Source organism: Pseudorasbora parva, chromosome 3 (genome assembly GCF_024679245.1).
Source record: "Pseudorasbora parva isolate DD20220531a chromosome 3, ASM2467924v1, whole genome shotgun sequence".
Lineage (NCBI taxonomy): Eukaryota > Metazoa > Chordata > Actinopteri > Cypriniformes > Gobionidae > Pseudorasbora > Pseudorasbora parva.
The window spans coordinates 38,584,466-38,612,435 of NC_090174.1; the positions used below are offsets into that span (position 1 = coordinate 38,584,466).

The following is a 27,970-nucleotide window of genomic DNA, read 5'->3' on the forward strand; positions in this document are numbered from 1 at the left end:
TTATATTAACACATTTACTTTATTTGGGGGAGAAAAGGTTTGTGCTTCGAAGCACCAATTTACGGCTATTCTGTCCGTCAGAAACATGCAAAATTAGCAAAATCCAATACACACTCAATTAATTTGATTGTTTAAAAAAGCATTTTTACATTAAAATCAGGATGTTTATAACAAAACATGGGCTTATAAAATACACAACAACAATGTAAAGTATACCACTAAAATACAGCATTCAACCTGATATTATACAAATAAAAAATAAAAATTCAACTAGTTAATACACCAGTCTGACTCATTCCCCTTTCCTCTTGGTGAATCAATTACAATGATATTTCATGATTTGTCCCTTGGTCCTGAAGTACCCCATTAAGTACACATTTCATCTCCCATATCTTGACTGAAATGCATCCATTAGGCCATGGACATGTCACCGAGATTTTGTCCGTGCAGATTCCTGCAAAAGAATAATGTAAATGTCTTCAAAATGATCATATAAATAGATGTAAATAATTTCAAAATAACTTTTCATAGTAATACACATCATATTGGTAAAGTATGTTCACTGATTATAAAGATTAAACTTCAAATATTTGTTATGTTGTTTCCAATGTATTCATTATGCTGTATGCATTGCATAATATGGACCCACCACCATCAAGTGTCCATTCTTGGCTCTGTAGACCATGGATTCACTGCTGCTCTTAAAATCCACAAAGCCCTCTTTGCCAGGCTGGATGTCAAACCTCACACTACAAAATGACAACAATTCAGTATATGTATATAACGCATGCTTTTTTAAATACAATTAACAATGAGTGTATGAGAGCAGGACTATCTAAAGGAAATTCAGGTAAAAGTATCTCACCTCCCTTGTACAACTTTGATAAGGCTGTGGTTTTTTGTCACTACACAGATTTTTGTCAATGCCTCAAATAGATAGTTGCACTGCAAGACCAAGTCCCCCTAAAAAATATTATATTTAACGTAAGTAATACTATATATTTCAGTGACAGATTATTGTATTCAGTTTATGTTAGTACAAAGGAACTTACTATGTATGTAAACAAAAGTTTTTTTTCTCAATTTACCACACAATACTCATTTAATACAATAACTCCTTCTCACAGAGATATTTGTTCACCTACTTTTTGCTTTGTGTCATCACATGTGACATGGAGAATCAGGAAGTTGTCACTTAAGTTGCTGACAGACACCCCTGCAAATAAGCATTATATAAACAGAGTTATTGTATAGTATAATTATGGAACTTGACTATTTAATAGCATGGTGTTACAATGTTCACAAATAAAAATAAGACTATGAAATATGACAGTCCAAACTAAAACAATTACTCAAATTGTATGTTTGCATTTTTACCAACTGCTTTTAATGAAATATGACAATTTCTAGTAGTTACAGTATATTTATATTAAAATGCATGAATATATAAAAAAAAATCATATATATTTCAATACAAAAATGGATAGATAAAATTATACACTTTTAATTATTACCTGATAATATGATATCTGGGTTATTTAATTAGATTAGAAAAATTAAATACTTGTGATTAGATTTTTACATTTTAAAATACTCAATCAGAATACAGTTACTTGTTCATTGATTACATCATTACTTATATAGTACATGATTCAGAATTAATTTATTTTATAAAATATATATATATATATATATATATATATATATATATATATATATATATATATATATATATATATATATAATTTAATACATTTTTAGCTTTTTATAATTTGATGAACCCCTTGCAGTTCCGTCCCAAACTCTAGTTAGGGAAACCCTGGAATAATTACAATGCACTTCATGTTAATGATAAAAAATAAAAATAAAATAATAATAATAATTATAATAGAATAATTTCTCTTTCTCTTACTACTACTCCATGAACCCTGTACAGGGTCCAGAATGACATTGTCATGTATATACTTTCAATTTTAAATGTCTGTGCTATGATGTCATAAAACCATTTGAAAGCTTCGAGACTCTACTCTACCGGTCCCAGTGCGGTCTATGCTTCAGACCCATTTGAATAAATCTTGTATACAACATGACATAGACAAACTTATTTTTTCCACTATTTTCTGGAATTTAGTGGAAACAGCCCAAACTGTCTGCATGAACCTAGAGCACACAGTTACACACTTTCAAAAATAAATTAATAAAAATCAAAAAGCGCCTACTTTTTGGGGGGATTATTACAGCTTAGACAACATATATTGACATGTTTATCACTTTTAGCAGTGTTTTATGTAACTTCAAAGGGTTTCCTGTAAAATGACACCAACATTTTGAACTTAGACCACTGTATGTGTGTATTGGGAGCTTTTCAATTTGGATAGGCCAAATCCAGGCGGAAATCCCAAAAAATGGTCCCGGAGTTTAAGCGGTTGGTACAATATTATACTATTCAAATCAATGTTATAAACAAGTTAGATAAAAAAGTAATCAAAAAGTAGTTAATTATATTACTTAAATGGTTTCATGTAATAGATTACATTAATAAATACAATTTATATCACGCAATCTGTATTCAGTAATGGGCTACAATTTGGGCTACAGTAATGGGCTACACCTAGCACTGTTGGACATTGAGATTTACCTTTAAGCGAGCTGTAATTCACCCTCTGTTTAATTTTGGCCTCCTCCACCAGATACGCAGCCGCCTGAGAGAAGATCAGCTGTCTGAAACGTGGCCGAAAGCCATTCCTGTCATACTTAATCACTGGAACACTGTACTGTATAGAGAGTGAGATCGCAGTCAGTTTCCCCTGCCCAAGATATAAACATCTGAAAATAATTAGATATAGATCTACTGTACTCTTATTTAAATAAGCTCAGAAATGTGTATATATAGTTTTGCGTACCTCAATGCCCTCAGGACAAATCATCTGCAAGACTTTGATGTTTATGTCCTGTTCACCTGAAGACAAACAAGCTAAGTTTTGTATTCATTAGGAATGACCTGATCTTTGCAATTAAAGATTGAAAGGTTTACAGCAGGAGTATATAAAAAAATCATAAACACTAACTTATCCTTGTGTCAGCGAAGCGCTGGCATACGCTCTGAGGGTAGCTCTCTTTTCTGCCTTTGAATATGTCACTGGTCAGTGCTTTGATTTGCAGCTGAGAATAAAATGAAACGGTAAATGAACTCCAACCAGAGAATAAATATATAAAAATAAACAATGACAAATGTAAAAACAATAAACAATGACAATTTTACCTGCACCTTCCGCTGTGCACTAATCCCTCGAACATACTTCCGTACGAGGAGACGTGTGTGCAACTTACGCAAGAGCGCTGAGGCCTAAAGATTCATTAATAACAAGGTACATTTCATTAGAGTGAAATCATGAATCTCAGCTATAATAATAACTTTGCAGTGTTTTAACGATAACGGGTCCAATAATGTATGGACTACCTCTTTCATTATTGGTGGAGGAGTCAGCCAGGACTTTTTGTCTATTACTGATTTTGGCAGATTGTCTTTGAGTCGAGTGAGGTAGCTCTGTCTGACAAAGGCCAGATATTCAGAGTTGTCCATGCTTACAGGCTGATTCCTGTTCATGAAGCCCTTAATAAACCTAAAGGATTGGGGAAAAATATATATTAAAGCTCAAACATCAAAAGTTGATTATATAAACTTAGATATTTATAGATATATCTGTTCAAAATTCTGTAAGATTTTTTTAATATGCATTAATTTGATTTAAAAAACAAAACAAAACAAAAACAGCATTGGTCACTTAAAAGCAGAAGTACTGACAGGAAGGATCTGACATGATAAATGTCTCACTTCTTGATGACTTTGACAGCCCAGGCTCTTCTTTCCCTCTCTTTTCTGGCCTGAAGGCCCCGCCAACATGTTTCAATCTTGGTAGCTGTTAAAAATGTATCAAAAGTGATTTTATGTACAGGGCCGTCGCTACAGGGAAGAAAGGTTATCGTGATTTCTACCCAGCCCTGGTCATGGTTCTTAGTAACTCTAGTGTTTTAAACAAGAAGGGTTCAACACCTGCTTCTTTCTGCCTCTGGTAGTCTCCTTTCACCCTATAGCCTTTGTATTTGGCCTGGATTCTTGTGGCTGTAACAAAAGAGATTTGAGATACCAACCAATCAGGTCAAAGTTAGGGCCTTAAGGGGATCCCAGCCTTCTTTTGTCAGATCTTACAGGTGCCTTACCCAGTTCATGCTTGCAGACCTCAAATGCATCTTCAGTGGCAAAAAGAGTTCTGGGGTGGCGAATAAAGATTTTTGTCCTTGAGAAATTAGAGGGAATATAAAACATTTTATTAGGCAATAGATATTTTCTGGTTCTAGAAGAGCAATACAGTAGCTGTAGCCTGGTACAGTTTGTACCTTCCCATCTTGTACTCGTTTGGTTTGTAGCCGAGGTGTTTGATGAGCTGCTGCACCCCCTCTGCTGCAGTCCCCTTCCAGTGTGGCCATGTGTCAGGACATAGAGCCTTGTATCTGCAAAGATCAGCAAAGAGGTTTGTCAGATGGTTGCAGGTGAGAAGAACTCTGGCAAATGCTTGAGCAATTGAAGTTGCATTGTTGGAAACACACACAACGCAATGCACCTTTTCAGGAAGACTTCGTATCTTCTCCTATAAGCAAACCCAGCACGCCTGACTCTCAGGTGCTCCATTAACCCCAGGTACTTGACTTGATGTCTCACCATGACATCATCAAAGTGATCTGAGGTTAGGCGAGCGAGAGAGAGGTCACTGGCACCGTCTTGTAAAACATTTAGCAGACAAAACCAACCACTAACAAGAGGCGTGAAGTGAAAGGCTCACCTGGCTGCTTGCAGTGGTTGGGTTTCAGGCACCGCACATACCACGGCTCCTTGGTCATGAGGATTTCAGTGAGGCCTGCAAGGCTGCTCTTAAACTGGGTGGCTACCTGTTCACAAAAACGTTTTCAATGATTTCTTTGATTCCTGTACTTTAAAGTGCTGCCACAGCTTAAATACATGTAAAGTTGGAAATAATGTCATGAGTGGCTCTTAGGTTTTCAATATATTCATTATACTAAAATTGTATCAGCCAATTTGCAAATTTTTTATGAGAGAGAGAGAGAGAGAGAGAGAGAGAGAGACGGCTGTTTTAACCATTTTAAACATCTTTCACTGTACCGTCTCAGGTCTTTTCTTGCCGTCAGGTTCAATAGTATGGAAGCAATGCTGGATAATACTGTTCTTTGACTGCCGCATGACCTTAAACAATAACAAACCACTTTTATCTTTATGTCTATTTCATCCTTTATGTCATTTTTTTCCCGACATGACAGAGAGGCGAATAGAGAATACATGCTGTGAGGTGAAACCGCTTACCTCTTTAATGTTTCTGTACAGAAGATCATTATTTTTGTCAAGAAATCCTGACATGAGAAAATAAAATAACATTTCTTTATTTATCTTGACTTTTTTGGTCTTAAAACAGTTTGCACTGAGTAACTTACCAACAACTGAGTAAGTAACTTCTCCAGCATAGTGTACGAGTCGAAAATCTCCTCGTTTCAAGGTCTTGCGTGTTTTCTGGTCAGCCAATTTATGCCTGAGAATTAGAGACCATAAATTGGCTTAATAAATGAATATAGTGTAACTTACAATCAAGACGATAACCTTGCAGCAGTACAATTTCTACTGTACCATGACAATTGATCATATTGTTTCAAAGCAGCTTCACAGTAATAAACAAGTAATGCAAATTCTACTATAGAGCAGCTCTAAAAAGACAAGTGTCATTATTCAGCTCAAAACAGTTTCACTTTGTTGGATCAGTTCAGTAACTGTATCAATGTTGCAAAATTTGTAAATTATGAAACAAATTCGATTCAGCTATAAAGCAGCTCCACAGAAGAATCATTATTCTGCTTATGTCAGTTAAAGTTTTGTTCTGATCCAAGTGTCATTCAAATTGACAGTGTTACTAAACATTAAAGGGGTACTTCAGCGCTGGGAAGATGAATCTGTATTTAAACTGGGTCCTTAATGTAGTAGAAATGTGAAATTATTTTTTTAATTTGGTGCTTTCTAGACTGAGAAAAGACAGAAAATGTATTTTTGTCCCATGGGGATGAAAGACAACAATTCCCAGAATGCTTTGCTGCTCTACGAGGCCACTCGCAAAGCCACCGACTAGATTACTGAATCAATGATCACTTTCCCACCGTGAACGTGTTCATTTTCATAAAATCAGTTCAGTTAGAGAACAGACACTACAATTAAAAACTGAACGTGTCTGTTCAATATAATGGGATTTAGCCGCTGAGGGAGTCTCACAGCCCAAAACGCTGCAGGAGTCAGATTACATTGACAGTCATGGAAGAGCTCGTGATGAGAGCTGAGATAAACGCCTCCGCGGCATAGATTCACAGCGCATGGTCAGTCTGGCGCGTTTTCAGTTCATGCCTTTGAAGGCTTAACTTTCATAGTTAAGAATTAGGAATTAGTTTAAGAAGTTGAAAGACTTACTTTGCTCTGCTGGCCGCACCGAACATGAATGCCTGAGGCTGCAGCTGAGAGTGTGATCTCCCAACCCCCACGCGTGAGTTGAAAACATGCGGAAATGGCTCCCTCTGCTGGCTGTAGTCTTTAGCCTCTGGCCAACAATTCCTCCGATGGCGCAAATTGACGATATTTGCGTCATGGGAGGAATTTTTCCAGAAATAAAATGCATACATCTCTTGTCTCAGGGGGATATGAGGGGGGGAAGCACAATCATTTGAATATACTCCAGGGTTTCTACTGATACAAAGCCATATGCTAATCGCTGAAGTAACCCTTTAAAGCAGCACTAGGTAACTTTTCAACCTTCATAATATATTTTTTAAGACTCTTGTGATGATAAATCGACTTACAATAGGTTGAATGACACACCTGCCATAGCCTGATGGGGTCTGTATCTTTTTTAATCATACTTTTAAATTTCTGGTTTCGGGTAGTACCCCGAGAACAAAAAAAGAACTACAAAATTCGACTGCTTTACGGCATATACGTCACTTCCACCAACACCCACACTTCCTTAAATTCGGATGTGCGAGCCCAACTTTGTTCGTCGGATAATATAGTCATGTCTGAAGCAGCAGAGACAAATAAGAAAGAAAAGGTTTTGTTGGAGGAAAGCAATAAGAGGAAACGAAAAAGTGATTGGATTAAAGGCAGGACGAGAATCAACATGTGACCAGCATTTGCTCGTCGGCGTGAGCTGAACTCCTCTTGCAGTGTTCAGGGGAACTGTTAGTGCTGCACCGACCCGCGGGACGCTTTTATGAAGTTATTTGGCCCGCACCGCACCACTGTATATATTTTTACAACCCGCCGCGCACCCGCGACCATTAAATAGACATACGGGGTCCGCGGGTTATGAGACGACCCACGCATCACTAGTTCAGGGCTATCAGGGTTGTCATGTCAACAAATGCACGCGCGATGGCATCCCCTGTTGTAGGATGACAGCTCTTACGACAGTAGTTGAGGACATTATTTTTTCCAAACTGTAGGGGGACCCCGAGAGCAAAAGTAGCCAAGTGCGGCTTTAAGTGCCTTTTAAACCCCATATAAGCAAAGCAAAAGTTGGCGATGGTAAGGAAACCAAACTCCACCTGGTGACAGAAATTTTAGTAGTCCTTCACCCTTCAATAAATACCCAGTACCCATGATTCAGTCTAGTATGGCCTAGAGACAACACATTGCATACACAACTTGTTCTTATCTGTATTAAAGAAAGCAGATTCATATTTTTCCAACCCTAAGAGAAGGTTTTAGCTAACGCCTATAATTGTAAAATCTATTTAAAAGCAAGCAATCTACATTAAGTATTTACAAAATTAGCTATTATTATTTTTAGGGATTTTATTTACTGCACGGGTGTCCAATCCTACTCCTGGAAGGCAACCTTCATGCAGAGTTTGGCTTCAACACATCAGCTCAGAAGTTTCTAGTGATCCTGAAGGCTTTGGGTATATCTCATTCTGTTCCCTAGCTCCCGAACTTGTGAATCAGTATATCGTGTACACGAGTTCAGGCACTGTTAAGGACAGTAAAAGACACTGACTCACTACACCTTGATGACTATTTCCTGCGGCGTGACGACGTCCTCATTGTACATCATTACTGGTATTAAGAACAACAGTAGAACTTATATCTTTCTGACATTACTTGTAATGTACATTATGATAAATAGTTCGCTTGTTACATATACGTGCAACATTTCAGCTGTAAACAAATTATAAATGTTAGCTAGATTGTGTTCATTGCCTGTATAATGATGCATGTTTATGCTAAAATATAATCTAATGATGGTTTCTGTTTTTAAGAAAATTATGTGTAGTGAGTTGGCTCACGTGATTTGAGTTTCGCGCTTCAGAACTTTCATTAAGGGAGCATAGTGAGCATCGCATCGATGCATCTTGGGTTTTGCGTTGCCATGTGGGACATTTTAGGGAGCAACTGTTTCAGTGCACTGGAGGGATTCTGAGATTCAGACAGCCCTTAAAATGGCCGACTCCCTGATCAGTGCCTTGAGTACTGAACTAGGGAGCTGATTGAGACGCACTCTTTGGTTAGCTGCTTCAGTCGTGTTTAATTAGGGCTAGAGCTAAAATATGGAAAGTGGCCCTCCAGGAACAGGATTTGAAATCCCTGTATTAATGCTTAACAAAGAGTCATAAAATGAATAAAGTCATCAAAGTACTGTGATAGCATTTAAATACTGGTATTGTGTCAGTTTAAATAAAATATAAAAATTTTACCCACGTGACAAAATGAGGGTGACTGCACATCTTCTCCTCTAGCTTCTCCAGGAATGTAAAATCTGTAGCTTCTCCAGGACGCAGACATTCTTCATCCTTTAATGTGGGATACATGACATAAAGACTGTGACTTAGGGTGTGTTTATACTTGGCAGGTGTGGTTCGATTAAAACAAACTAAGTGTGTATAAGTGTGAACACTGCCATATCCAAACCCTGGTGTACACCAAACAAGCAGACTGAGACCCCTGAAAAGGAGTCCAAACAAACTCTGGTGCGGTTAGAAAGAAATATGAACATAGCACAGACCAAAGACATGTAAATGAACCAAAAACAAGATGTAATGTCACCAGATGCAACCCTAAAAGGGAAAAAATGTTAAAGCATACTTGTTTTTTCTCGCAGCAGATCTTCGTTTGTGTGCAACTGAGGAATTTGTGGCGCTGTTTTAGTTCTCAGTTGGTCAAAATGTCATCATACGTATACACATTTAACAAGTGCATTTAGCCCAGCGCACAGTATTGGTTTGGATGTTCGGTAAGTTACGTCGTATTTTTTGTATCTTTAGGTTTCGTTCTCAAAAATGACAGTGTAAAGCAAACCAAGACTAAAAGTATTATGCTGTATGGTAAAAGTATGGTGCTTTCACACTAGCACTTTTGGTGTGCACCTGGGTTCGATTGACGTCCGAGTTTGTTTCATTTGGATGTGAACGCTGTTTTCCAAACTTTAGTGCGCATTCACAAACTGTACCCAAGTCATACAAAGGGTTGTCTGGGGTATGGTTCACTGCTGATATGAATGCAACCACATCCTGGGAGTAAACCACTACTGATGACATATAATTTGATAAAACTGTGGCTGATTCAGAAATTGCATACACGTAATTACTTCACGACTGCTAAAAAGGTCTATGTGTGTGTGAGTATAGTATGCAAGTGTGTTTGTATTATGAATGTAATCTGGATGCACTACATTCACCATTTAGTCATTATCATATGACCTACCAACATTAGCTTCACTGCCATTCACAAATCCTCTCCCGTGGCCTAGTAAAGTGTCCATCTTATGCACACTTAAAGGCGTGGTAGCATGCGATTTCTCTTTTTTAACTTTAGTTAGTGTGTAATGTTGCTGCTTGAGCATAAACAGTATCTGCAAAGTTACAGTACAACGCTGAAACTTCAATGCAAACAGAGATATTGTCTTTTAAAGTTATGGCAGTTTATTGCCTACAAAAACAGCCGGTTTGGACTACAACATGCTTCTTTTCCGGGTTGGTGGCATCATAAACCCTTGCTATTAACATAAACACTGCCCCCGCGAACACGCAACAAAGTGGGTGAGGCCACATCGCAGTCATTACGGAAGAGAGAGCTGTTGTCGTAGGCTAGAGTGTTGCAGACATGCCATCGAAACAAAGTTATTTTCACCCCAAGTGCACATCTTATGTGTTCAGCCTTCCTCGGGACGATGGACTTCAGGAACAATGGTTACAATTTGTGTTTAATGCAGTTCTTGCTGATTACAATATAAATTTAGCCATCTGTGCTGCTGCACATTTCATGGAAGACAGCTTCAAGAACCTTCACGAGTTCAATACTGGATTTGCTCAAAAAGATGAAGCAGTTCCAGCTTTAAAGGCAGAAGCTGCTGTTTATGGGCCTAAACCTGTAAGTACATGTATTTTAAATGTATGTATAGTGTGTGTTTTGGTTGCATTAAGACCAATGCCGTTTGGCTACGCTAGGCAGTTAACTCAATTGTTTCATACTTCTTCAACAAAAGGCTACAAACAACAACGAACTTATATGTAAACTAATCACACCCGCGAACATCGTTTATTTATGTATTTTTTGACGTTTCTATATTAGTGTACAACGACCACATGCTATTTCAGCTACAGTTACCGCGAACATCGTTTATTTATGTATTTTTTGACATTTCTATATTAGTGTACAACGACCACATGCTATTTCAGCTACAGTCATGCAAAATGCATTTGTGTTTCATTTGGCCAGTGCAGTAGACTAGTAGAGGCATGGTTAGGTTTTGTAACAGGCTCATTTTTATTTTTTTTTGCAAAACATATTTGGTATGGCAATATTGACGCCATTATTTACACAGCTAATGTGACTTCTGCCCGTAGTGTTAAGGGGCATGGCGTTTCCGGACAACCTGTGCTTGGCACATCAGCCAATAAAAACCAATCTAAGACCATTGTGTTTTTCAGTGGGATGGGCTTCATAGAAGCAGGAAGCTAACGAGCTGTTCAAAGGACAGTATAGAGACAGCGGTGTGGAATAAGGGTAAAATATAAGACAAATTTGGCGTTTAAAAAAAAAGAAGCATTAAGACATGTTATACTGCGCCCCATAAACACAACAAAGCCTAAAAAACACTAAGGAACCACCCCTTTAAGTATCTTGCTGGAAGTAGGTCAACCAGGCACTTTTGCCAGCTCTTTTTGAGCACTGTGAATTCAGACAGACATACATCTTTTAACACAAACTGTTTTTATATAGTAGGGAAGTATGAGATTTCGGACGCAGCCTGTGTGTTCTCATTTACTTTCCTGACAAGCGTGACTCACGCACTACAAGCAGAGAGAATTGTCTAATTTCTGCTCGCCTTCAGCTGAAATGGACTCCCGTGTTCTTAAGAACATTTGCAGTAAATTCGCAGCAGATAGACGCAAGTGCAGTTATTTGCTGACTCTTTGAAAACAAAACCAAGGTTTTAAAAATCAAAATATAAAAGTTAGGTGAGTATCACTGAGCATTTTGCTGCTTTCTCCTGCGTCATCGCAATCATGTATCGCAGTAAACAGCTGGTGCCTTGAAGATGCCATCGTACTCCGAATCTGACCCAAAAATATAACGTGAACAATCCATCAAGGAGAGAGGGATGTGTGAGCTATCGAACCAAGTGTGAAAGCAGCCTTAATCATGTCATGATACTGTATGTATGTCAGCTTGAATCCATTCTACCCACCAGTATTGATATGATGCCTCTATGTTTCTCCTCCACCAGGTCACAGATGATCTTATTGTTGAAATATGGCACTGGCTCCCACTAAAACATGTCAACAAAAAAAGTTTATGAATGAAAATATGGCAACACACAGAAAGTAAGGCAGATCTGTGTCACAAAGTATTTACATAACATTACTATCTGTAGATATCTGAAAATGCCTTGTTAATTTTAAAGGCATGATGCATGACATGTCCTTCACCTCGATTCCCTCCATCTCGTACTCCTCCTGCTCTGATTTGAGAGTGAGCTGGATGAAAAGCTGCTGAAGCTTTTCATTGCAGAAGTTTATGCAGAACTGTTCAAAACTGAGGAGAATAGCACCAGTAATCACTAATCATACACATGGTAAACATCAATCTGCATGTTAAACATAAAAATATTTATCTGGTACTTAACAAATATAAGACCATTTACATGCAATAGCAATAATGTCATCAGTTTCTACTTTACAGTAATGGCCCATTTATTTGTGTCTTTGTGTCTAGATGTGTCTAGAGGGCTTGTGCTAAAACTATTGATAAGAAGGTTACTAACTGGTTTTAACTAATTAGCCCATTTTTAGAGTTCTCTTGAAGTAAACCGTTACAACAAATGCATGGTGTGAATGTGTATGATTGCAATGCTTCAATGTGTCACCTGTTCACATCAAACACTTCGAATCCATAGATGTCAAGCAGTCCAATCACCGTTTTTCTGGTTGAATCCTGCATTGATATTGAAAAGAATGATCACCTAACAATCTACTGACTAATTCATATATTTTTATATACCACCATATAAAGCAGAATTTGTACCAGGCATACCTTATTTACCAATGATTCATTAATCTTATTAACGAGCCATGAGAATGTGCGGCCATAGATGGCTTTGGCTAGTGCATCCCTGGCATACTTTGCATGTTCAGCGGTGAAAGGGCTTAGAACCTGAAAAAGATAAATACTAGATAATAATACTATTCCATCGCTCAAACTACTTTTCAAAATGCTTTTAATATTATTTAAATATAAATGTATTTACCCTTATAATACTAATTGTCCAAAATAACTTTGTATGGGTGAGAATACGAATTTAAATCACTTGCAACAGTTTTCAACACTTGCAAAATTGCATATACATACATATTTTGTAATTCATTATTTTAACAAGTACAATCAATATTTCAGTAAGTATGCTTATGTAAACATACTAGTATCCACATTAAATGTTGTATTTACTTGGCATAAGTAAGAAATGTAAAATGGATGAGTACTAGTACACAGAATCCATCTTTCATCACCTCTTCTGCTTTGGCTTCAATCTTCCTGTGAGTTAAACCCTCCTGTAACATGTTTGAAGGGATGCCCAATAACTGAGAAGAAAATGAATAAAGAAGAAATGTGATGGGAAAAAAAGATATCAAAACAAATACAAGGCAAAGTTAGAGGTTGATATTGGCATTAGAGTATTTTAATGCATGATCATTGTAAAACTTGACAGACGTGACAGTGGAGCATACCTTTGACAGCCAGTGCACTTCTGCAGTGCTCATTAATGTGGCATAACCCAGAGCACTGGCCTCAAAGAGAACATTCCCGAGATGAAGGACACTGGCAATGATCGCAAACAGATGCTAAAAGATGAGCAAAAGTATTAAACAATGGCCGCTCTTTCTAAAAATCAGCCTTCTACACTGACCCAGTGACCCACTGGACGAGAACTCAAATCAACATGCTCTAAAAATCAAACTCCATTCACTCTGGGAGCATCTTACCTCTATATCTTTTTCACTAAACTCAATGATAGTAAGAGCTTTCTGAACGGTTTTCCAGTCACTCTTGTCATTAATGGAGCTCACTTTGGCACATTCTCCCTGTCCAGAAAATAGATTTTGAACAATAAAATAAATATACTTTGTTTACGGCTCTGATAAGTCTATGTATCACAACATTAATACAAGGAATAACTGTGTTTCTTACCTGAATAAGATAGCGGTAGTTCTGACAGTTTCGCTCCAAACCAAGCCAGCGAAGAAGCTCATCCTCCCCTCCCTCAACTAACTGATAGAAGATGTGGAAGTTCCTCTCTCCATGATTTTGGTGGACCACCCTTGACTTTTCCAGTAAGTAGCTTAAGATGTGGCCTCCGACAGCCGCTCCCTATCAGAATAAACATGTATTTATAAGGAATGCTTTTCTTTTATTCTCCTTCTGTCCGAATCTGACTTTACCTGATGGTCAAACTGTATGTCCATATACTTTCCGAAACGACTCGAGTTGTCATTTTTCAGGGTTTTGGCATTTCCAAAAGCCTGTAGAGACAGACTTTAAGCATGTGCACTGAGACTTTTCCAATGTTTTTAACTGATGATTTTAGACAAAAATTCTGACCTCCAGCACTGGATTGGAAAGAAGGAGCCGATCTCTCACGTTGTCCAGGAGTCTAGTGCTGGGACAGCTGACCGCATAGAACTGCAGGACTTTCTTCGAGGCCTCCGTCTTCCCAGCACCACTCTCACCAGAGATCAGGATGAAGTGATTGTTGGTTTCACTAACCATCGTCCGGTAAACATTATCAGCAAGTGCAAAGCTGAGAGGTCAGAAAATTATACTACATTTTAAACAACAATCTTTAAAGAAGAATATACGTAAGAAAAAAAGAAGGAAGTAGAGTTTAAAGTGTTAGTTCACCCAAAAATAAAATTGATGCCATTAATGACTCACCCTAATTTCGTACCACAAATCCTCAAATAAAGATTCAAATGGTTGTTAATCAGTGTATCGATTCATGATTCTGATCGCGTGTCAAACAACAGACATTGGCGATCCAAATTATGAATCAATACGCTGATTCATAACCATGTGAGTCTTTATTTGAGGATTGAAAACAAACAGGGAAGAGAAGACAATGCTGAATAAAGTCGTAGTTTTTGTGATTTTTTTTAACCAAAATGTTTTTTCGATGCTTCAAGAGAATCTAATCAACCAACTGATGTCACATATGGACTACTCTGATGATGTTTTTATTTCCTTTCTGGACATGGACAGTATAGTGTGCATACACTTCCATACGCTCTCGGACTAAATATAAAATATCTTAAACTTTGTTCTGAAGATGAACGGAGGTCTTACGGGTGTGGAACGACATTAGGGTGAGTCATTAATGACATCAATTTCATTTTTGGGTGAACTAACCATTTAAGAATAAACATTAATGTGTATATTCACTAATCACTTCCATATTAAAGTTTGGGGTCGGTAAGATTTTTAAATGTCTTTGAAATGATCTCTTATGATCACCAAGGCTGCATTTATGTGATCAAAAATACAGAAAAACTAAGCAAAGCAGAAATTCCAGCAGTCATTACTCAAGTCATGTCATGTCATGTCTTTTTTTTTATTATTATTCTTTTTTTGGGGGGGTAAAAGAACAGCATTTATTGGAAAGATCTGTATCTGTGAGGAATAAAACTATTAATTTATTTTATTTTATTTTTAAATCTTAATCACCCTAAACTTTTGAACAGTAACGCATATTTGCTATGTATATATGCAAACTTACATATGAGGAGGCAGCTCAAAAAAGTTGACTCCCATATAAATGTCCATTTGTTTCTTGGTATAGATACCCAACTCCTTATATGGATTTACTGACACTAGGAGGGTCCCGATGTAGGTCTAATAGAAGCAAGAGAGAAAAGGACATGTCAGAAAAAGAGTTATGATACGAGTTCAATAAAACAATTGAAATGTTGTCAGCTTTTAAAAAAGTTTGTTCAGGAACAATCTGCCAAAAAATATAATCTCACGGGTTAAAGAAGGATCATAATGATAACTGTCTCAGTGGTTTCTTATAGGAGGTTAATCTTTGTAAGGTGCCCTTGATAACCTTAAACAGAAAATTCTCCATGCTGATCTCATCAGTAAAGTGAGTTTCCAGTTCTTGCGACAAGGCTAATTAGATCTATAGAGAACATTTTCACTTATTAGGCTACCTGCCGTGTGCAGTGACCTGTGTTCAGCATGAGAGTCCACATTATTCTCTACCCCATCTCAATAATGAAAGTAACAGTGATACTGGATATTGCATTGCCGGCCTTTATCACAGTCTATTTCAAGAGGTCACATGAGTGGGTGCAGGACTTACATATATGAGGTTCTCGTTGAACCGTTTTTTAAGGTTGTCCATAAATGCTGTCTCACTGGTGTAGGCGTCCAGGAGAACAAAATCCTGAATGCCCACCCGGTCCCGAGCCGTCAAACACCCCTCCATCTCCTGCAGGATCCGCTGGCAGCGCTCCTCTAAACTCTGTTATTTACAGACAAGAAAAAGTGTTGATCAGCGGTTCCAATAAAAGGTAACGTGACGTCAGATGTGTTTTTACACAACATTATTTCAAGGAGAAGATGAAAGGGTTAGTTTACCAAAAAAAAAAGTATTTATTTACCCTCATGTCGTATTTTTTTACGGTCTAAGTATGTTCGACACCCGCGAGATTCGGATCGTCAAAGTCACGTGATTTCAGCAGTTTGGCGGTCTGACACACGATCCGAATCATGAATCGATACACTGATTCATTAAGCTCCGAGGCTGTATTTTGAAATCGGCCATCTCTCAAACCCAAAGTTATGGGTCGTTATTTAGTTTTTTTGCGCACAAAAACTATCCTCGTCGCTTTATAAAATTATTGTAGAACCACTGTAGTGAGATGGCTTTTTAACAACGTCTTTAGTAGATACCGTTTATGGGTCTTGGGAGAGGAAATGGCATTGATGTCATGAAGGCCTTCTGAGCCGTCGGATTTCAACAAAAATATCTTCATTTGTGTTCGGAAGATGAACGGAGGTCTTACGGGTGTCGAACGACATTAGGGTAAGTCATTAATGGCAGAATTTTCATTTTTGGGCGAACTAACACTTTAAGTTGCATAACAAAATGATTGTTAATCTTTTCTTTTTATGTCACAAATATTTATGATTTTTCCTGTTTGACATTAAGGAATAAATTACTATAAAGTGCACAGCAAATGTTTTCCCCTTGACTGTAACAGTCTGTGCTGCAACAACATTACACTTTTAAAAAAGTACTTTATTTTACTTATTATTTATATTCTTCAAGATCATTTAAAAATAAAATCTTAATGTGATTATAGTCTCTCACATATGTACACAAATGACCAACATCACTGACATTCCTTCACTCTTTATTATGTCACCCTACATCCAGTAATATGTAATTTTGGATGTGGCCTTGAACAAATCCTGTCAACAATATGCCATTCACCGTCTGAGCCCAGCCTGACTTATCTTATCTTAAATGTTTTTCTGCACAGTCCATCAAAAATAACATTCATCAGTCAGCACTGATACCGCCAAGGTCTAACAGGAAGGATATCATTTTTGTGTGTTGATAAAAAAAAAACCTATGCCCTCTAAAAAGTTTTATTTAAAATAAAATATTTTAAAATTAATAATTAAATAAACTTCAGAACGAACTGCCTTAATTCTTTGTGGCATAGATTCAACAAGGTGCTGGAAACATTTTTGTCCATGGTATCACACAGTTTCTGCAGATTTGTCGGTCACGCATTTGTCCCGTTCCACCACATCCCAAAGATGCTCTATTGGATTGAGTGAGTTAATCTTGAGTATAGTGAAATCATCTTCAACAAAAAAAACAAAAACAGTTTGAGATGATTTGAGCTTCGTGACATGATGCATTATCCTGCAGGATGTAGCCATCAGAACCCACTGTGGTTATGAAGGGATGGACATGGTCAGCCTAAATTTAGCCTCCATTTAGTTGCTGTCATGTGATTGGCTTATTCGATATTTGCATTAATAAGATGAACAAATGTCTTCTTTTTAGTTTTCTTCAGGTTAATTAAAGCAACGTTTTTTTTAATAACTGAAGAATTTAAAGTATGGTTATTTGGAGTAAAAGGCACCCCTGCTGTTGGTGCTGAAGGTACAATAATTAACATGATAATAAACAGCTGGATGACTTTTACATTTGTTGAGGTGACATGATTAGATTTAGAAGGTAAATTAAGTTGGGTGTCCACCTTAAGAGATAAGAGATAATCATCATATTTCTAATGAAACCATCATATTTAAATATATATATATATATATATATATATATATATATATATATATATATATATATATATATATATATATATATATATATATATATATATTAATAATAATATCACATAATAAAATATTGTTTATTTTTACTACTGTAAATTATTAAAATAAAACTACTGTTATTATTATGGGATCAATGCTTTCAGAATCTTTACATTTTAAAATAATTTTGTTTCTGTATTTTTAAAATGTATTTTTATATTAACTTACATTTTAATGACAGCATTTATTGAACAAAATGAATTGTTATTTGTCACAAAAAAAAGCAGAACTCCAATACTGTTCTATAAAAACTCTGTTAAAATAACTGAGACACATTTACACAGTTTATTTTCACAGAGACACAGACAGCCATATATTATTCCAGCTGCAGCAACATGCTCTGTTCAGAATTCACTTCAGGAATAAATATAAATCTACAACTGCGTAATAATTATTACTTTTTTGGTTCTCTGGTATTGCAGGCCTATCTTAGACCTTGGACAGTGTTTTGAAAATGTATCTAAAGAATGCACATGTCAAAGATAACACAAAGTAAAGTAAAAGTGTGAGCCCTTACCTTCAGTGCAGTGATTGCTTCTCTGTGTACTGATGTGGGAACTGTGTGATATTATCCAGTTTTGTAAAGAGCATCTGTGATTATTTCAAGTACAACAGGAAACAATGTCATATCACACTCACCACTTCCACCAAGGGAAGTCATTAATAAAAAGTTTGCTAAGGAAGCAGGGTCTGTCTGTATGTGTGTGTCAAGAAACATCTGTCTAAAACAGAAATCGTTATGGATTTATTGTCTTGCATCCTGAAAAGCTCTGCTCAGCATAGGTTTGTCCTATCTTGGTTCCTTCAAACCTGAGGGCAAATCTATTTCTATCAGAGATTACATGGTTCCTCTCCGTTCCTGTCATGGGATGAAATTTGGGCCAAGGTCACAGGCATACAAAAAATAAATGAACCATTCCTGTCTGGTGCTACTGATGCTTGATTTACCTCCAAGAACAAACAAAACACACACACACACTCTCTCTCTCTCTCTCTCTCTCTCTCTCTCTCTCTCTCTCTCTCTCTCTCTCTCTCTCTCTCTCTCTCTCTCTCTCTCACACAAACACAAACACACACACACACACACACACAAATGTCACTAATAATATCATAGAAGTCCATTTGAAACCGTAAGATATGCACAATATTGGAATATGTAATTTATTTTTGGGGTTAGAGTTTGTAGAAAAAGTTGACATATAACGAAGGACAGTTAGTAAGAGCTGTGCAGGTAAACCTCACTCCCCGCATCTCAAGATGCACACTAGCGACTGACGCTAAAGCGTACTTGTTAGCGTGCCCACCTCCCAGGCCGGAGACCCAGGTTTGACGTCTGCACAGAGTGGGGTGAGTAAGCCCTGTGGGGTCACATATATACTTGTAAACATGCAAAGTTACTTGTAGAATGTCTGTTGGTGGAGCATAAAAATAACGAGTGTCTATTCACGCTAAGTGCAAATAGTGTGCCTTTTTGGCAAGTGCTATTCGCACTAGTTTTGCCTAACAATGCCTAGCTGTGCCAAACAAGATTTAAAAATATGCCCAGTTCATCATCCTCAGTGGCGCAATCAGTAAAGTGTATGCGTTGCTAATAGATCACTGTTTTGACAGCCCTATGCAGTTATAATTTTCACGTCCAGCGCCACTTTGATTAAATAGCAAATGCAGTCGCGGCCATCTGTTCACCCATAGGCGTGCTGGTTGGAAAACATGGTGTGTCCAGACGCATTGTTGGCGTGTGGCTATTTTGAACTGAAAACGACTGCGACATTGACCAGCATTTTTTTTTTTTTGTTATTTGAAGGCTTACTGAAGTGCTTTGGAATGGGCCACATTATTCAATGTGTTAACATAATTTCCCCTGAAATGCCTCCAGCTGTTAGCAGCTCCTCCCCTTTTTTGAAACCAATAGCATTTCGTTAATATCATCACAGTTTGACTAGAGCCTTTCTGTTGGGGTAAAGCCAGTTTCCTCTAACACTGTTTATCATTATAATCTCCTCCATATCACTTTGAAATGCAGCATTCTGTGCAGAATTCAAATGGGTCCGATAAGTTTTGTTGTCTGCCCTGACTCACGCATATGATCTGCACAGCGTCTGTAGTCTAAATTTAGAACAGAACCGTTGGTGTGCGTGTGCTTCTGGGTTGTGTGAAACTAACGTGAAAACGGACTTCATTCACCTCATATGAAAGTATATTTACACTGAATCATTTCCTATGCTATGTGCCTTTCACCATGTAGGAATTAGTAAATGAGTGAACAACTGAGTCATTTCAGCCGCAGCTTCAGCAGTGTAGGGGCGGGCTTTAGATTCTAGAGAGTATTTTGATTGGACAGAAGATTTGATGAGAAGGTGAAGTCCATAGACATCATGTCTATGGTGAAGTCTGCGATGATGTCATCAAAATCTGTAATTTGTTTTAACGGAGAGACTGTAAGTTTTGAACGCTTATATGTCCTAAATGCAAATTTTGGAATATTTTTGGAACACACCAGCTTATTCATAACTTTAAGGCTAACACAGTCATAGTAAAAGCTAAAAAACTTCCATTTTGATTTCAGTGGGCCTTTAAAGTGTGTGTTAGTAATATCGCCTACACTTGCTTGTTACACACAAGGGGCGCGCACATAGAGGGCGCGCAACAGAAAACAAACATTCCAAATACTAAAAATAAAAGGATTACTATGTAAAAGATTATTATTGTGTACATAAAGATACAAATGGCTACATTTCATAATGGATAGTAATTGCATGTATCAGAATTTTCTATTTGCAGTAATGATGAATGAGACCAATCGTGTGGCAATACACATATGTATTTAAACTCGTCAGGTTGAGGGTGTCTATATTCTGGCATGTAAATAACAAATCCACCATGGTGCGAGTGCAACTGGCTTTTAAAGGTCCCGTTCTTCGCGATTCCATCTTTCAAACTTTAGTTAGTGTGTAATGTTGCTGTTAGAGCATAAATAATACCTGTAAAATTATAAAGCTCAAAGTTCAATGCCAAGCGAGATATTTTATTCAACAGAAGTTCCCTTTCAAAGCCTACAGCGAACGGCCGGTTTGGACTACATCCCTGCACTTCCTGCTGTGATGACACTAGAACCGTTTGTTGACTAAAGCTCCGCCCACAAGAACATGCAAAATAGGCATCAGCGCTTGCATAGCCCCGTTATGGTAAGAGGGCGGGACCTTTCCGGGCAAAGTGCGCTAAGCTGCTGTCCAATCACAACACAGGAAGCGCTGGCCCAATCAGAACTCATTACGTGTTTATGGAGGAGGGACTTCATAGAAAAGGGAAATCATCAGGCCGCTTTTAGGACAGAGGAAACAGCACTACAGATAAGTCAATTGTGTGAAAAATACTGTGTTTTTTACACGCGAAACATGAACTCATGTTATATTGCACACTGTAAACATAATCAAAGCTTCGAAAACACGCAAAGAACGGGACCTTTAAAGGTAATGGGAGATGACACATTGGTGTATTGCACGTTACGCCCAAAACACACCCATAACTCATTAGAGACTAAGACACTTTTGGACAATGCACCTGGTACACCAACCATTTTTTCTGTCGTTAAACTAGCAAAAGTGGCCATGCGCTTACATTTTTTAAATATATAAATCCCCAATAATCTAAGGACTGGAAGTTGACTGAAAGATGTAGTCGTGAAATTACCTAGGTAGTAAAATGTGTAAAGTGGACTATACTGAAATAAAGTGTTACCAAATAGAAAAGCGAAAGTGCAGAGACTAGGAAATGTTATGAAAGGTAAAAAAGCTGCATGGTTGCAGTTCTGTCTATCAGCTGGCAAAGAGCACTCAAACTAGAGCCAAGAGGGGATGCCAAGCTTCTGGCAGTCTGTCAGTGTTCCTCTCTCATTACACACAGCATGTCGTGTAGTGCAATCTGTTTAAAAGACAATCATCATCCGAGCTTCAAACTCAGTGTTTCAAACTTTTCTTTCTTGGTACCAATAACCAACTAAAACACTTTTTTGTTTTACTATAAAATGATTAGGTTGAAACGAGAACATTTATATATGATACAATATGACATATATAACAATAATGTAACATAATAATGCACAATAGTGTCTATTATAGTTGAGCTTTCTGATATTTCCCACCTATAAATCCCACAAAAGATTAGGTCTGTGAAAAAAACACCACCGCCACCACCAAAAAAACAAAACAAAACAAAAAACGTTTAATTTCCATGATGACTTCCACTTTGGTGTCAATGTTATTAGATACATCCTGTTGTATTTCCGAGTGAGTCACTGAGACATTAAAGCTGATTTTGAGGGATGAGGAAAGTCTATCTGGCTAACTGACCATCATCTGAGAGGCCACGCTATTGTCCCAAAACTCCAGTATGTCACAGGATCCCAGTGCTCAGCTCACATTATGGCTTGAGACTTTGGAAAAAGTTAGAGCTAATCGTTCGTCACTGACCCGAATTCTTCTTTAACAGTGACCAAAACAAAGTCTTGACCAATATTTGCAGAATTTAAATCATTTAATTAATTTCTCTGTTTCTAATTTTACTATGTATAGATTGTTTAGGGAGAACTAAAAACTAAAATCCCCAAATAATTTAGAATTTTTGTAATTATTTTTCGGTGTATTTTCACTGTCATTTACAGTCACATTTTGACTCGCATTTGCTTAAAACTTTAAACAAATACAAAGAGGAACTTATAGAGCAAAAATGATTTAGAACTTTTTGTCAGTTTGTTTACTTATAATTTATCATTCAAAACAAATATGCTTGTAATATGGTGTAATCTTGAGACAAACATAAATAAATACATTTTGAGCTTATTGAAGTTAAAAGTTTGAGTTGATACAACGGAGGTATCAACTCAATTGGTTAAATAAATAGAAACTCTAAATATTATTGTATCTGAACCACATAAAAATGTGATAAATCATGAAAATAGCACAATTTGGCATGTTTCACTGCTTCATCACAAATGTTATTACCCAATATGCTTACATATTTTAATAACATTTAAATAAAGGTTGTCAATTCTCAAAAATTTATTAACTCAAATATTTCATTTCAATGAACTCAAAATTTTAAGGCAACCAGGTAACTTATTTTTCAAATATTTATTTTACAGTGTATAAGCATTTAAATTATTATTTCAGCTGCTATCTTGGCAGAAACATGAAATATTTGTGAATTACCTCTGTATCCATTGCTTTTTTCCAGAATAAGTATTTATTCTCCTAGTATCAGTCCAGTGTTCAGGAGTTTAAAGGGCCTTCAGTGTCCAGTTTGCCCTGGCATGATGGAAACTCAGACCAGAAGACACGTCTAGAGTAATCCACTTCACACTCAGTCCTGATCAATTCCACTCGTTTTCTTTTCTTTCTCACTGTTCTTCTCTTTCTCTATCTCACATGTCTATCCATGGTGAAGAGCTGTTGTGACGTTCTTTCGCGTTAAGCACCACTACTAAACTCAGCTCTTGGTCTGCTCCAAGATGCTGAATGATTCATGGAGGGGCAGCAAGAGAAGATCTCATTCAGCGCCTTTCCTTAGCGGCCGCTGCCCCACCACGTGTAACACAAGGCTGTGGAAACCTGAGCTATAGCACCCTACTCCCTCCCCTCCTACCTGTCTTCTTATGCACAAAATTACATTGTTGGAGTCTAGTTACTGATCTTTGATTAGGTGGATCCGTTTTCTGCTAATTACTACCCACCCACCAACACGTGGCCCATAGCCCATTGGTGTAAAATTGCCTCTGTTTCATTTTTACAAACTGATAGATGTGTAATCACTCTGATGGGACAGTCATTTGAGGTTCTGATGGAATCTGAGTCAGCGGATGTTTACCTCTAACCTTCCTCAGGTAATATGGTTCAGCTGCCCTACTTACTTCACTAATGCACTCGTAGATTTTCATGTCTTGAGATGTAAATTTTTTAGACAAAAATAATTTTTTGTTTCGTTTTTTTGGGCCATCCCTAGCCTGGATGCCAGCCGAACTTAACTTAAACGACAAAATGTTTAGGTCGGGCAATTCGGTCTGGCCTTGCTTCATAGAGGAATAATTATCTCCGAACAGAAACTGTTCGGACCAATGAAATCATCAGGGCGGGCTTTAGACGATGACGGACAGATGATAAACAGTAACGTAATCATGCACGTCATCAAAGGGGCTTGGATTATATTTGTTTGAATCTTAAATGGAGAGCTTGTTTGTATATGCATTCACCATCTCAATTTCTCTCTGAAATGATGATCAATGTTGGGTAAGTACTCTGTGTATCATTAAATTATTTTACAACACTGGCAAAGATCGTGTATTCCAGCCTGATTTCAGCGCACGTGCAGACAGGGTTGCCAAGTTTTTACAACAAAACCCGCCAACTACTAGCCTTAATAGCTTCTCGGGGGGTTCTCCGGGGGGAAAATGGCGTTTGGGGGGTAAAATGTGTGTTATTTTGGCAAGGTTGCCTGCTAAAATTCGCACTCATAGGTCTATATATCACAAAATAGTCGCTTAAACCCGCAGACAGAGAAAAGAACCCGCGGAAAAAACGCGGACTTGGCAACACACTGCAGTTGAACTCTGTTGACATTTGACAATGCGTACGTCGCTTCGTTGCTCTGACTGGTTCTAGGTCTATCCAATTCATGTCTTCCCTGGTTCGGTTAAAACACGCCTCATAATCACAGCCCAATGGAGCAGTTTCAGACTCATATTCTGACTAGAATTGAGTATGACCACGTCAGGCTAGGCCATGCCACTACATGGCTGATTCTGTTTTGAAGTCCATACAAGTGCATATATCTATCATATAACTGCTCCACGTGGTTAATAAAGGCCTTCTAAACAAAGTGATGCATTTGCTTGAGAAAAATATCCATAAAACTTTATAAACTAAAATAACTAGCTTCCGACATATAACCATAGGAATCGATTTATGGCGAAAGAGTAACCCCTGACATGCTGACGAACGCAGAAGTGCAGAGGATAGAGTAAAACAAAACACCGGTCATGAATTACAAGTCTAAAACGAGAATTTTTAAAGAGAAATGCCAGAGGATTTCGATATAAGAGAAGACGGCTTGAGTTTGTTGCCCAGCCCTATTTGTTTGAACCGCGAGAGGCATCAAAAGCTACGTCATTTTGTTCTTGCAACCCTGGTTTGGGAGTTCTCGCAGCTTGTTCTTAACACATCATTTGAGCAGAACGTTTTTGTGATTGGTCAGAAAAAAGTCTGAAGCAATATTTATCAGACTCCATGTGTGATGTGTACTGATAGCTTAATATTTACTTACAAAGCGCCATGGCATCCAGGTGTTGCCCTTTCCAGTGAGGTATTCAGGAAACCTGACTATTAGTACAAAAACCAGTTTGAAATTGATCTCTTCCACCCACCAGTGGTGGAGCCAGGACTTTTCCGGGGTTGCTGGACAGAGGCCAGCAACCAGGGGTGGCATAGAAATCTTTGTTATTTCAACATAAAAATGAGTTGACTATAATGTACTGGACTGTTTTAGTGCCTACAGCACAACTGAATCCATATGATTTGAACTTAATTGTAATTGAAATAATGAATTAGATCATGGAATACTGAGTGGATTTGACAGTTATTTTGTGTTATTTCTCACCTCCAAGCAATGGGAAGTTCAACTTGCTTAGTCACTTTGGTTCTGGTTCTCAAAAACCCAAAGCTTGTTCTCCATTGTTGCATCTTCGTGGATGAGACAGGCAGATAACTACGTAGCCTAAATTATCGTTAAATTTTATGTAATCAATAAAAAAATTGACTGTAAGGACTGTTTAAAACTTTGCAACCAAAAAAGTAAACACTGAATGTTTAACTTTCTTAGTTGTCAAAAAAATAATAATAATTGCAACAGTTCTATCAAAAATTAATAGAGTATTCTCTATTGAATCCCCATATTCAAGAATATGAATAAGGACGGAAGTCAACCTTTTGTTTTATGCATTTAAATATGATCCATTTGTATAGGCTACTTTACAGGCAAAATCAGTGCCTATCTTTTATTACAAATGTAGTGCTCACATTTATTTGTGCATTAAAAAATTGCATATCAGCTTGTGCCTTCTGATCTCACGTGGCAGAATTGTTTTTTCTAAATACTTGACATATATTTAACAAATACGTACATGCACGCACAGTTTTGAGCAACTTTCATCACATTCTGCGATCGTTTGACCCGGTTTGACCTGTGTTTGGCTCTGAGCAGAAGTTTGAGTGCGTGTCTGAAAAGTCTACCGTTTTTTATTTTTGTGGTCTTAAAGAGACGGTTCTGCGTTTAAATAAGTGAAATTCTTGTACATAAAAATAAATAAATAAATTTATAAAAAAGATACAGACACAGCCGTTGTAAGCAGGGTGGTCAAAGGGCCTTTGCCCCTGCCACCCACATCATTATAATTATTATTTTTTTTAAAAACTAAAGTTTGTCTTTTCGGTGCATCACCAAACCAAACACGTTTCCTGATCCTCTGCTAATTGGTCAGGCGAACAGATAGCACCGCCCGCGGACTCATGCCATTGGCTGGGCTAATGTTGTTAGTAGCTTTTTTCTGACGCCTTGTCCATTTGAATGACTTCGCCGTACACACGATTCCAAAGATAAACTAACTTTCCACAACATCTTATTACTAATTGTTTAGCATTCGATAACACTTGGCTTCAAAACAATTAATTGTTAAATTAATAAAAGAATACATTCAAAACAAAAAGGTAAATGCAGAACGTTTTTCAATTAGCAAATCAGGGTGTAAAATGATCACAACATGCCTAATGATCGGAAATTCCACTGAGGCACAAAGTGGCCGTGTTAATGTTCTCGGTCCTAATTAGTGTTCCCGGCGACACCTTTGACCTAATTTATACGTTAGTGGTGCGAGTGGATACAATGGTAAAAAGGACGCCCTTGTGACTAAACAACACTTCAGCCAAATAAGAACTAAACTGACCGTGACAGTAGATCCTCAAACATGACATGATGTTGCAAGGTTTATAATGTAAACAAGGAAATTAATTATATAAGCTCAGTATTCCAGTGTCAAGAAATAAGCTTGAGCACAAAACATTAACATAAGCAGTTAGTAGATCTTACCTTAGAGTTCAGGCAGTACATGTTTTAAGGAAGACAAAATTCACGTCCTGTTGGTTTGTTTCAATGGAGAGTCCCGGGAGAGAATGGGACAGGACAGTGCCAGTGGTGCAGAGAGGTGTGCCGTACAGTATGTGCGCTGGTGTCCAGAGTTTTTTCTTTTTTTAAGACAAGGTCCAAGAAGAGTTGAAGTGGGACACTGCTTATTATGGCTGCTGCACCTGAATTTATGGACATCCCACTATGAAACATGCTCTGCATGGGCTGTCGTAGTGTCCTATTTTTCTTTTCTTTTCTTTTTTTTAGTTTGCGACTGGCCTCATTCCCAAATGCTCAAGGCAGACTACAGTGTGATATAAATATACATTGTGATTTTTTTTTTTGTACACTCAAAAAATAACCTGTTGAATGAACATAATTAAATTAAGGAAAACATTTCCACACTATTGAATTATGCTTTTCCAACAAAATCAAATTGGTTTGAAATAATTTGTTGCAATCTTGTTGTATGAACTTAAAATCATTTAGTTAAAACTACAAAAAAAATGTCATTCCAACTAGATAACGTAGGATAAAGAGGGGTAGAATTGATGACCATATTTAGTCTATGGGAACTGTGTCACATTCATTTATTGTTTTTATTTCTATAAAAATGATTAATCAACAACACTTGATCGTTTGCTAATTGTAACATGCAGATAATGATCAAGTAAAGCATTTCTCATCACTGACCTTACAGCTAATTAATTGTGAACAGCACATATAACCACAAGGTCTACACTTCACCATAATGGTAACCTCAAAAAATCAGCACAACATAACACAACTTTTAATCTT

General features: G+C 37.4%; 1 protein-coding gene across 3 annotated transcripts; it reads right to left on the minus strand.

The window, feature by feature from the left end:
* On the minus strand, window positions 1-27,674 carry myo1hb (myosin IHb). 3 transcript variants are annotated; one of them, XM_067438744.1, is made up of 32 exons: window positions 27,137-27,674; window positions 15,957-16,118; window positions 15,372-15,487; window positions 14,201-14,399; window positions 14,041-14,121; window positions 13,790-13,969; window positions 13,585-13,683; window positions 13,330-13,443; window positions 13,111-13,182; window positions 12,638-12,757; window positions 12,471-12,538; window positions 12,034-12,139; window positions 11,793-11,873; window positions 8,804-8,895; window positions 5,506-5,600; window positions 5,378-5,424; window positions 5,180-5,260; window positions 4,842-4,947; window positions 4,623-4,740; window positions 4,399-4,512; window positions 4,222-4,298; window positions 4,055-4,123; window positions 3,836-3,920; window positions 3,461-3,623; window positions 3,263-3,346; window positions 3,069-3,162; window positions 2,904-2,959; window positions 2,639-2,774; window positions 1,146-1,216; window positions 866-963; window positions 650-749; window positions 1-454 (listed from the first exon to the last, which is right to left on the minus strand). In XM_067438744.1, exons 1-32 carry the CDS (start codon window positions 27,155-27,157, stop codon window positions 428-430), a joined length of 3,132 nt encoding a protein of 1,043 aa, XP_067294845.1. In that variant the 5' UTR covers window positions 27,158-27,674; the 3' UTR covers window positions 1-427. The 3 variants fall into 3 exon arrangements, with proteins under 3 accessions (XP_067294845.1, XP_067294847.1, XP_067294846.1); XM_067438746.1 differs by lacking the exon at window positions 27,137-27,674 and adding an exon at window positions 18,522-18,897; XM_067438745.1 differs by lacking the exon at window positions 27,137-27,674 and adding an exon at window positions 16,258-16,732.
* Between the last annotated feature and the right edge of the window lie 296 nt (window positions 27,675-27,970).

What these genes read in the sequence shown, in the direction of transcription:
- myo1hb (XM_067438744.1), bottom strand. Translation starts at nt 27,157, where the DNA reads ATGTACTGCCTGAACTCTAAG. An exon ending in GGTCTGCAAGCATGAACTGG is followed by an intron (nt 4,124 to 4,221) that starts GTAAGGCACCTG and finishes CTTTTGTTACAG; the next exon opens with CCACAAGAATCCAGGCCAAA. An exon ending in GCTGTCAAAGTCATCAAGAA is followed by an intron (nt 3,624 to 3,835) that starts GTGAGACATTTA and finishes CCAATCCTTTAG; the next exon opens with GTTTATTAAGGGCTTCATGA.